The following is a 12,497-nucleotide window of genomic DNA, read 5'->3' on the forward strand; positions in this document are numbered from 1 at the left end:
GATAGTAAATGAGGCGACAAATAAATTAGTACATATATTGTCTTTACCATACCGTAAAAACAACACAAACAACATACTGAATATCTTAAAACATTATGCGCCTAGGATAGTTCCCGTTCAGAAATGCTTCGCTTAACTTTTTTTCTTCACTCGATCCTTCCTCGATGTGTTGTGACTCCAGGGATTTCAGTCGACTCACCTCTCCTGTTATCATCAAGATATATCCCACAAGTGCCGGACGCGTTTCTTAATGCTTCATACACTGTAAATTGTGGACGCAGTGTCCTTACTAAGTATTTTCAGAGTACGTAACTTGACTTACGTGCACGATAGGTATGGGGCCACGCGAATCGCGAAGTTGATAGCTTAAGAAGCTGTTGCCCTATAGGCTGGCTGTCTGGCAGATCGAAAGTACAAAAAATGTCACATATTTTTGCCCACTCATTCATGCTAGCACACTTTTGTGCTTTTAACTTCAGAGAAAGAGTGCGAAACACTTACTAAAAAGAAAAAAAAGTCATTCTCTGGCATCCACCTATTGGCAGTTCGTTGACGACGAGCCACCAGAAATCATTTTTTCCTCCACCGCTAGGCCGGCGCCACTGTCGGTGCCTTGCCTACAGCCCACGCTCCCCCACCTCTTCGCTTCTTATTTTTGTCCTCCATCCGTATTTTGGTCTCCCTCGCGAGCGGAGACCTTCTGCCACCTTGGGTATGCAACCGCGGTCAAGGCACGTCGCAGTCAACCGAGACCCGAAACCGCCGGCAGCGCGACTGCGAACGAAGAAAAAAAAAAAGCGCGCGAACTTTTTTTTTTTTTTGGCGGGAACGCGAGCTATTTGGCGGGAAACTTGCCAGCGCCGCGACCCCCATGCGCGTGCGACTTCCTATATGCTCTTCCCACGCTGCCGTCCAAGTGCTCGCAGAATAAGACGGGCGCGCAGATCGCAACGCGATTATATACTTTTACGTGAGCCAGCGTGCGTAGGATCCTGTCGTATATACGTACACCTGGATGAGGGTATTCCATTTAATTTTCATTGATACTTCCGTATTCTCATCGGCCTTTTGGGCGACGGCACGGCGCCACCAAGGCTGCAGCAGGAGTTTCCTGGGACTGCATGAGCCCGTTCACACTACTTGTTCACCATCAAAACGGAAAGTTAGTCGAGTTGGAATATTCACATGGTTGATGCAGCGCTGAAAGACGAGTACTTAAGAGGCGTAAAATATATTACTCAGGAAGAGTGCTAGTGCCGCACGACCACAGTAACTGACATTCGGTGGTTAAGGCATTAAGTTCCCACATGACATTTTTTTTTTCGGCGGAGCTGCCAGACGTATAAATTTATTGGCATTTGACCGATGATGTCGATAACAGCAACTTTTGAAATGAACAATTTCAGGTTAGTGATCAAATCTAAACACGCATTTTAACAACTCTAAACTGCGTTCAGGGATAATGAAATGTAGAAGTAAGCATACTATGGTGCCATTAGCTTGAGTTTGTTCCTGTCTTTTACAATGTTGCAACTGAGCACAACAACTTCGGTCATTGCAAGTTGAATCCGAAGCCCGGAATCCGACACGGCGCCTATCATGTCGAAGGCGCTGCAATTTCGCTATACTGCAACTGGGAAATAACACGCGAGTCGTTAAAAGTCATGTATAAAATACTTTTTTGCGTGGTAGATGCTATTTCAGATGCTTTATGCGTACTGCAGTGAACAAGCTTTGCTGTCGAGAGTACACACTGCTCAGTCAAATAGGTTCTAGCAAAGGCATTACGGGACGAAAGGCATTAATGCGAATGTCATTTGATTAACCCATGTGGCACCGCGCAAATGGCATTAAATGTTAAGGCATTAGGAAGTTAATGCCATTTTCTGTGCCCGTGTGGCACGGGTGTATTGTGCCCTTAGACATGGCTCATACCCACACTGGGGGATTGGCATAACCACCACTGTCTTCTTTTTCCTCATCATTGTGATATTCATCCTCTTCTTCTACCGCTACTACTTCGTTATTGCCATCACGTGCGTCATCACCATAATATTTTTCATTATCATCATCATCATATGTGTCATTACTCATCGTCTACTCTTCTTTTTCTTCTTGTGTTATCGAAAAATCTTGGAGAAATTCTCAGTGGCCCCAGGAAGTTGACTGGCAGACAGAGACGCTGAAAAGGAATGCATGTAGTCACATTGGATACGTAAACAACACACCCGCGAAACCGAATGTGTCACCGTCTTCGCGCTGATGCTGGTATTTACGAACGTAGAACAAAAACATGAAATGGTGAATACCCAGACTGTTGTTATCTCGAAGTAAATAAACAGAAACGAAAAGATGCACGAATACGAAAAATTAACCTCTACGAAGGAATGATCAATAATTATTAATTAATTAATTAATTGTGGAATAGCGCACAAACACAAGGGCACAGGCTAGAGAGACGGTACAGGCATGCATCGTCTGTCTAATCTGTCTCCCTGTGGTTTCGCGCTACTCTACAATGCATTCATACCAACGAGCTCGGCTTTCCTTACTACTGCCATTAATTAATTATATAATTAATTAGCAGATTCAATATAACGCTGTTACGTTCAATATAACGCTGTTATGTGTTATAAGCCCTGGCCAATATTTGGACGGGTACGGATTGGCGACGTCGCAAAGAAAAAATAATAAAGACGGCGACGTCAGTATTAATGTGCACTACGCGTTTCTTCCGAAGGACATATCTTTCTTCCTGTTGCCATCTCGATCCACGTCAGAGCCTGAAACGGTTCCCACGGCGCACGCGCCAGAAAACTCACGTCTTCATGAGATGTAGGAAATGCATTCCAAGAATCAGAAATTGAATCTCTGCCATAAAAACCAAGACCGATAACACCATGGGTCACTTCGTGTTTCGAGGCTGTAAGAAAAGATGACTTTTATTGTCTCTAAGACGACTTCTGAGAACTGAAGAGAATTTAGTTGTCCTACAAATATAAGTCATGAGGTCTCAAATTGTGTTTGCCGGGAAATCACGCGGCGGAAATGGGAAATGCTGTCAAGGTGATGAGACAGTTGCGATGTAAGAAGCAGCACTGTCTTCACTCAAATCTTAATTTATTGATTTAGTTTGTTACCAACCTTTTAAAAATAAATTTGTGATGCTTGTGCGTCTCTTGAAGCCGGAAGGATGAATCCTTGGCAAATACATATGCTAACCGCGTAATTGTATACAGTACAAAACAGCGCATGAAACAAACACGAACAAAAGGAACGCGACAGCACAGAGCTGTTGAGCAGTTGAGGCTTAACGTTAATTGTGTCGTGACGTTTTTCCCTTTCGCCCGTACTTGTTGTACTTTGTCTTATATACGATGTTTTTTTTGTTTTGTTTTTTTTTCTTGGGGGGGGGGGGTACTCTACGATGAATACTAACTTTCCGTCCTTCCTGATTACCTGATCTGCAGTCTGCCAATACCAGCGCAAACATAGAAAAGTTCACCAACGATTACGATACTGCCTATAATGCAAATTCTGAGCGCAGCTTCCTGTTATGGCAACGCCAACTATATGTTTGAAGTTTTGGCTATCCGCAGTTGTGGCAATCGTAACATTCGTTACATGTTGCCACAGAAACTGCCAGCGCTCGAGTGCTACGCACACCACTCTGTGCATTGCAGGAGTCGCGAAACAAGCGAAACGCCAACATGCCCCGTTACGACAGGCGAAGCCCGCCGCAGAGCACGTGCCAGCCCTGCATGAGCACGAGCTCCGACCTAGGGGATAGCGCACGTGACGGAGGAAGAAAGCGATGCCAATGGCTCGTGATATCGACAGACTCCGCGATCGCTCTCTTTCGTCCTCGTTCGCTACATCGGTTACGCCGCCGACGCCAGCCAACGGCGACGCCGCTCAATGCAGGAACGGGCGCCTGAAAGCTGCGCTCTAAAACGAAGAGAAGACAGACGAACGTAGCGCGGCGGGAAGATATTATTATTATTATTATTATTATTATTATTATTATTATTATTATTATTATTATTATTATTATTATTATTATATTATTATTATTATTATTATTATTATTAAATAGCGAGTGCAAGTATACAACACAAGAAGGGTAATTTTTTCGAGGGGCTCGTTTCCTTGTTAGGCACACTCAAGTTAATCCAAGAGACAATGAGGCCAGGGAAAGCATATAGGGCCTATAAATGTTGTATTTAACTGTATATAGTGTAGTAATAATGACGTAAATTGATATGAATTGACGAGAAATCACTCTTCCTGTCGATGGGATCCGAGCCCACAACCTTCGAATTACGTGCCCGATGCTCTACCATTTGAGCTGCGACGTAATGCGCTTTCCGGTCCAATTCATTGGGCGTTTCTCGTTTCTCTATGTGTAATTCCTGGACGCGTAATTCGAAGGTTGTGGGTTCGGATCTCACCGACGGAACGGGTGATGTTTCGTCCAGTTCAATTCATTACAATTCGTGTCAAAATTACTACACTACAGACAACGATTAATGGTCCTGATGCTTTCCCTGGTCTATATTTAGGGTGAATTAAATTGGTTGTGTATACCATGGCACGTCTTCGAACCAAACACACAGGTCGCGGGATCGAATCCCGGCCGCGGTGGCCGCATTTTCGATGGAGGCGAAAATGCTTGAGGCCCGTGTACTTCGATTTAGGAGCACGTTCAGAAACCCCAGGTGGTCGAAATTTCCGGAGCCCTCGATCCACTAAGGCGTCCCTCACAATCATATCGTGGTTTTGAGTCGTGAAACCTCAACAGTTATTAAAACCAAATACAACCGAAAAAAAAAAAGCAATGCCTTCATTTTTTCTCTCATCGCCTTTGTTGTTTGCGCAGGTGCTGGTAAATATGGAAAACCAACACGCCCACCGTTTTGATTCGTTAATCTCAACGCTGGCCGATCTGTCATGTTTACGCTACGGCCAGTGTTCCAGTTATAGGTTCGTAAGAAATTGCATGGGTTCAAAGGCCTCTGACCTTTTCGGCAAGGCGCGGCCGACATGTGGCGAGTGTGCATGCGCACGCCATACTTTCTTTTGCTGTTGTTTCGTCGGTATAACAGAACCCCCTCCACCACAGACACGTGAACAAGACGGTTGCAGGAGGCGATGTACACAATGGACCGTCAGCTTGAACGACATGTACGTCATTGGCGACGCGCTACGACGCCTGGATTGTCCCGAAATGACGACTCCCTATTGTCAGGCTACGAAACAAACCGTTCATATCTGAAATCAGCGCGAAAAGAAAGAAAGAAAGAAAGAAAGAAAGAAAGAAAGAAAGAAAGAAAGAAAGAAAGAAAGAAAGAAAGAAAGAAAGAAAGAAAGAAAGAAAGAAAGAAAGAAAGAAAGAAAGAAAGAAAGAAAGAACGGAAACGACAGCTACACGGAAGACGAGCACAACGGACGTGTTGCACACTCTTTGCCTCGAGATGAGCTTCTTGATATTTTAGAATAACAGAGAGCTGTGCTAGTTGGTATAGGTATTCATGTTAAAAGACTGGCCGTAAAAACGTGGATACAACAAAAGAGAAGTGAAATTTTGACGTTTGTGTTGTCTTGATTTCTCTCTTGTGTCCGTGTTAGCACGCCCAGCCTTTTCATTTGATATCTTACCGTCCCAGCCGAAACGATTATTTCAATAGTGAACTATCGAAATGAATAATCGAATTGAATAGCAACGAACATATTCGATCCGTCCTCGCATCGAACATTCGTGCATAGATAGATAGATAGATAGATAGATAGATAGATAGATAGATAGATAGATAGATAGATAGATAGATAGATAGATAGATAGATAGATAGATAGATAGATAGATAGATAGATAGATAGATAGATAGATAGATAGATAGATAGATAGATAGATAGATATTATCATTTCGTTTTGTTTTTTCTTTTTGCTTTCTTGGTCAATTTCTCATGGCCTAATGGAAGCGGACATGCTATACTTTAGACAAAAGTGATTGGGAAAGTAAACAGTAACCTTCATGACATTGTTCCCTTGAAATAATTCATTCCGTTACTAAACTACCAGCCCACAAAAGTAACTCGATGTGTAAATAATTAAGACAAAAAGTAACTGATTACTCTAGAAGAACTTGTTCCTGGGAGAGTTGGTGCCTAAGTTTGCTAAGTATGTTATTTCTGACGCAATGCTTGAAACGTGAAGAAAGAACAGAGAAAAAAAGACAAAGGAGCGTTGTGGTGCACTCTTTTCTTTTGGTGTGTCTCTTTTCTCTGTCCTTTCCTTACGTTTCAAGCATTGCGCCAGGAGTAACGTGTTTAGCATAATTGATTACTGTATTTCATTGCTGCCAAATCCGAAACAGTTCCATTTTGGTCGTCCATTAAAAAAAGGGGGAAAAAATAAACTCCAGGAGAAATGCTCTCGTGGAAACAACCCCCCCCCCCTGTTGATTAACCTCGCGCACTTTTTCTCTCCACAACACGAACTCTGCGGACCTTTTCCACAACTTCACTGCATGACTTTAGGGTGGAAGCATTTAGAGATTGCAGACACACGTGCACGTGTGCTGGCAATCGTGACGCACTTTCGGAAGTTCAGGTGCGAGGGTTAATAGAAAAAACGGAAACAAAATTAAATGAAAGAAACGCGCACGCACCAAAAGCGTGCAGCCGTTCCTTGCATGTGCACATGCACTGCCTCGACCGGGCCTCCCGTGCGAGAAAAAAGACTTCGGCCACGCTCGTCACGCCCCAACGCCCACAGGTGTCGCCGCCATCGCCGTGAAGCTTTAGTTTTGCTTTATCTCTTGTTTGTAATCTCTGTTTGCGGGTTGCTGTGTGCCTCCTCACAGCCTGCTGTGGCACACGCAACCGTGTATACCGTTGAGGGCCTGTTATCGGTGCCCACCCGCTGTAGTCCTGTATAGTTGCATGGCGGCAGCGCACACTTGTGTACGCGCCGCGCCATACGTGCGTGTGTGTGCCTTTTGTATTGACGCATCGCGCCTCTGTGTGCATTTTGTCCGAACGCACACACAGTAGGCGCAAACGGTACACAGTGACAAAAGGTACGATACCCGCGTATATGTTTTGACACTCGTTCTAAAAATTTTGTCCGTCTAGGCGCGGATTCAGGTCCGTTTTCAAAAGGGGGAGTCTGACATAGAGTCGTTGATTGATTGATTGATTGATTGATTGATTGATTGATTGATTGATTGATTGATTGATTGATTGATTGATTGATTGATTGATTGATTGATGCACTTATTTTTCACGATCACATCAGTAATGTCAATAATAAACTTATTCACGTTCGGTGAGTGTTTCAACGACACAGTAATAGCTTGCGACATAAATTTCACGAGATTGTTACTGCCGCACGTTGGTGTTCCACACACGAACTTCAAGGCGTGGAGAGGTGTCCAGACCACGGTGCAAGAAATATTTCTTTTTCTTGCACCGTGGTTCACTCATTTACGCATCCCCCTTGGTGCCGCGCAAATATCTATCTATCTATCTATCTATCTATCTATCTATCTATCTATCTATCTATCTATCTATCTATCTATCTATCTATCTATCTATCTATCTATCTATCTATCTATCTATCTATCTATCTATCTATCTATCTATCTATCTATCGATCTATCTATCTATCTATCTATCTATCTATCTATCTATCTATCTATCTATCTATCTATCTATCTATCTATCTATCTATCTATCTATCTATCTATCTATCTATCTATCTATCTATCTATCCACCTCTTCATCTTCGTTCACACATACGATAGTTTAAGACGAGTGCCGACTGCACCTTGCCCCAGCTTCGAATATATATCAAAGCACGCTACAACGGACCGCATTTACGTCAGCCAGGCTTCAGCCTCCCTCCCAATTACCACCACCCCACACTACACACGATGGCCTTCGCGAGGAGGAAGACAGTGACCCTGCTCGGACGGCTCCGCGAGAGCTTCTTGCTCATCAGCGATGCGCACGGCAGAAATATGGTGTCCCCCACCAATCTCTTAAAGGGGAAGACGCAGTGGACCTCCGTAGAGTTCAAACGGGGGTCTATCCAAATTTGTTGCGATTGCACAAAATTTTTCCGACGTTTATGGGCGCGATTGTCTGTGGTGTCGCGACTCGCCACCAACCCTCTACCAAATCTCATGGGGTTGCAGTAAAAGGCCAAATAACCTCAACCGCCTACAGCATAAGTACAACATAGAAAACTCTTTGGAGCAATGGGAGGCACTCCTCGCTAGCTCGGACCCGGAGGTGCAACTAGCGCTTCTGGACCATGTCCGGCTGGCGGCACAAGCCAGTGGAGCCTTGGACATGGGGCCCCACCCATCTAGCTCCCAGACCCCTTCCCTTTCCATGAATAAAAGTTATTCTTCTTCTTCTTTCGTCCTACAGCGTTTCGTGGACCGCTTCAGCGCTTCTGGTAGTGTAAGGAGCGAGAGAGAGAGAGAAAGAGTGAGAGAGATTTGACACGTGTTTCTTGGTCTCGGGTGCAGCAAATGCAAAATCGGGCGTTCCAAAACAATTCGCCGCCGATCCCAGGCGGCTCGGATTCGTTTCGTTGTTGCGTGCTCTCTTCGAAGCGTGAGACGAAAACGTGCGAGGCCACGTGCAAAGCCACCGTGACGAAGTTCGATCGTGACGGACCGAGGAATGATGTTAAAGACAAAACAAACAAACAGCTCGTATTTCCCTCTGGCCCCTTTCGGTACTTCCTGCGTCGGTCAATCCCGCTTTGTTTTGCAGCTGCCGTTAAACACTTGCGGAGAAGCGGGTTGCGTCGCTGTACTCTCTACGCACGTGCATACAGTGTTAGGTTTCTTTCTTTCCTTCTCTATATAAAGGACAGTTGTGTTTCGTCACGAGTGCCGATCGACGGTACGAAAAATCTGCGCCTCGTCGTTCACACGTGCGACACGGGTCGGCGAACCGCAGGCCGAAATCACGACGGTCCGGCTGTATGAACGCGCGGCTTGAGCGCTTTTCGGACTCTTTTAAGAGCTAGGTCTGTCGTGGAGTTCTCTACACAGCGTGCGAGCGGGCAGAATTTTTTCCCGTGTGAACGTCGCCATTCCTCGTGCGAACGGCGATTCATCCTCCGATTTCGCTTGGCACGCCGCCCACGCTTCATCGCGCACGAGGTACGTTTCTGTTGGCCGAGCTTCCGTGTGTCGGTTTTTTTTTCTTTTTTTTAATTAAATGTGTTTAAGGATGAGGTTGGTGCCTATACATGGCTCCGGCTACTCCTCTTCCCTTACTCATTAATTAGCGTCACGAACTTATAAATAAAAGTAGACTCACTCACGGCAATGTCCTTTTAAAAGGAATGTTTTCACGTCATGCATAATGTCCACTTGTCGACAACAATGTTCACACACAAGACGCAAGAAACGTTCGCACTTTGGCGAAGAGTTCATCTCACAGTCCTTTGTATAATGCGATCACACAACAGTCACTGGGCCCTTGTCCACACTTTAAACACAGCTGTCTTGAATCGTAATCTGGTAATCTCGTGGTGGTGATCTTCTGCATCGTTCGAGTTGACGGAGAAGCCGACGGTCACTCTTCGCGTTTCATGAGGCACGTAAGGCTTTCACCTTATTAAACTACTGAGCAAAGAAGTGCAGTCGATGAAGGCTAAACACCAACTGTCATACGTACACAACGAGTATTTTTTGTTATTACCCCATTCGTGTAGCCATAGGAGGTTCCCCAGGCAGTTTCTCTGAAACTTCGGGACCTCCTGCTGTAATACGCTAAACATGTAACTCAAGTGAACTATTTAATAAACTTGACTTGACTAGTAACAGCCACACGTTGGCACCAAAAAAAAAAAAAGCTTTGTAAACAAACCACTCCTTGGTTAGAGTGTAGTACATTCTACCTTGGTTCAACAAAATAAAATAGACTGGTGGGCTAGTTGGTATTACATACCTTATATGTCGCACTATTTTAGTCTTCTTGAAATGTGAGCGGCGGCCTTTTCAAAATCTAACTAGAAGGTTAATGTTTCCACAGGAACAAATTATGTGTACACTCAAATATGATAAGAAGGCCACGAAATAATTTTATTTATTCATACAAAATGTGCCGCTTTAACTTGGGTGCGCAGCTGGGCCGTCGAATTAGCCATAACACTCCGTTACCGAATGCTCGCGATAGCCACAAATACACCGTGGATCTTCTATCGTCCAACATTTCTTTGTGACAAATTTGTGTGTGTATATATATATATATATATATATATATATATATATATATATATATATATATATATATATATATATATATATATATATATGTTTGTGAAACATCGATTGTACGTGTTGCCTCCGTCATTTCGTGTTTTGTTTCCATGTAACTGAAGTTTGTTATGTCATTTTCGTAAACGTGTGTCTAGTAAGCAAATGTTACGTTGAATTGTTATTGATGTTAACCGTCTGTGATAATAAATTTTTCTAAACACATACTGTGCACATACATCGTCATGTACATTGTGTATATTGTGATTCGTGTGAGTTCTTAGTAGCATGTATTAGGGACATCCTGTGGACTTGGACATTTCTGCAAAATGTTTCAAATACTTGGTGCTTAGTTGTTTATATATGTTACTGTGCTTGTTGTATAGACACTGTACCCAAGTGTTCGTAGCGTCGGTGCTAGATCTCGTGATGACATAAGTAACATGGCCCTTTATGCATTTGTCTAGGACGACTCAAGGCGACAGCCATGTTCTTTTTCTTCTCAAATCGATTGCGAGGATCCTTCCACCCCAACTCCACCCAAAAAGCTTCCTGCAGCCGATGTGGTCGACCACATTGAGTGCAGAAGGCTTTGCAAGATCTTGCACTGCCTCCGGGATCGGTGGCATTGGAAGCTTTCTGCGCCCCACGTGGCTTTGCAGTGCCTCCAGGATCGGCCCAACAATGATCAAGCGACGATATTACGTGATGACGTCACAACTTTTGGCGATCTGTAGTGTAATGATGACGTCATAGCGTGACGTCATCACGTGATCATCATTTTCTGAATCAGTCGTGCTGACACCGACTGTCACTTTTCGCGTTCGATAAGGCGTCCAAGGCTTTCGCCTCAATAATAGCCGCTCTCTTACGAAACAAGCGTACACCCGGCAGCAAAAGTTTACGGGACGTGCGCCCCACTGCAAATGCGAATTTATGCTCCGCTAGTGCCGGACGCTTCTAATCTTTCGGATGACGTAGAAACTACAACGGGCAGGAATATTTAATTGGCGACTATGTTGCGAGACAAAGCAGGAATTTAGCTTTGTCGGAAATTCCGCCTTCCGCGAACTTTTGCTCGGGGGTGTACGTTTTGCAAACACAAATAAACCTCGTGGTTCTTTCTAACGTCCTTTGACCTCGTGATGACTTCGCAAATTTTGAAGATATGTGACTTCACGAGAGTTGCTTGTTGGGCAATTTGGTACATGGTTACACTCGAAGAATACCACTAAATGTGGAAATATAAAAAAAACAGGCACAAAGCAGACACAGTGACACAGTGGTGGCTAATGTGATGTCACAACATAAAGTCATGATGGCACATGGTGATATTACAGCATGAGGTCATTAGTGACCACGTGTGTTTTTGTACCACTTCAGTCGCCTGCCGCGTTTCGCTCAAGGTCGCGGCACCGTTTCGTGCAGATCCTCCCAAGGTGCAGCCCTTCCAGTTCCCGAGTCGACCGCAGCTGGGCAAGCGTCTGCGCATCACGTGCTCCGTGACTCAGGGCGACTCGCCGCTCAGCTTCGCCTGGCTCAAGGACGACGTCGAGCTGACGGCGTCTTCTCCTTCTTCTTCGGCCGATGGCATCGACGATCACCACCCGGTCTCTCTGGACGCCGGGCCCGAGAGCTCGGTGCTGGTGCTCAAGCGTCTGGGCGTCGACGACATCGGCAACTACACGTGCGTCGTCTCCAACGCGGCGGGCACCGACAAGTTCCAGGCATTCCTCAGGTTCCCAGGTTAGAGGAGAGAGAAACTTGCGAGGTGGTTCTGGTCAGCTTAACTGTTGTCCGGACGGCATGCAAAGGGCGTGCAGCAACACCTCGCATGAAACATGAAACAACGAGCAATGAAATGATACACAGAGGACACGGGAACGAACAGCAGAGAGGTCGGCTTGAGGCATATAATTTATTTCAATTATAGTAATATTGTTACCAGGTAGGAAAAACGATGTTCCTTCACGGTGCAACAAGGTCCCCCCCGCGATGATACGGCCGTTGCGGAGTTTCGTGATGGGTACAGGGAGCACCTCCACCACAAATATGTTACGTAAAGTGACACGACGCGTGACTACAAGTGCAATTACAGTGATGTGCACAGAATCGACCAAGATGGAAGGCAGCACGCAGACCGATGATGATGATTGGCTTTTATGAATGGAAAACCGGACAGGGCAGTCCTCTCTGTCGTCTTCTGTAGGCAG

At 45.0% G+C, this 12,497-nt stretch overlaps 1 protein-coding gene across 1 annotated transcript in view; it reads left to right on the forward strand.

Moving 5' to 3' along the window:
- LOC119378175 (Down syndrome cell adhesion molecule-like protein 1 homolog) overlaps nucleotides 1-12,497 on the forward strand; it is a 43,759-nt gene that overhangs the window by 5,164 nt on the left and 26,098 nt on the right. The window contains exon 2 of the mRNA XM_037647398.2: nucleotides 11,713-12,030. Coding sequence (XP_037503326.1) covers nucleotides 11,713-12,030 — 318 coding nt within the window. The remainder of the gene's footprint in view (nucleotides 1-11,712; nucleotides 12,031-12,497) is intronic.

Source organism: Rhipicephalus sanguineus, unplaced genomic scaffold (assembly GCF_013339695.2).
Source record: "Rhipicephalus sanguineus isolate Rsan-2018 unplaced genomic scaffold, BIME_Rsan_1.4 Seq716, whole genome shotgun sequence".
NCBI lineage: Eukaryota > Metazoa > Arthropoda > Arachnida > Ixodida > Ixodidae > Rhipicephalus > Rhipicephalus sanguineus.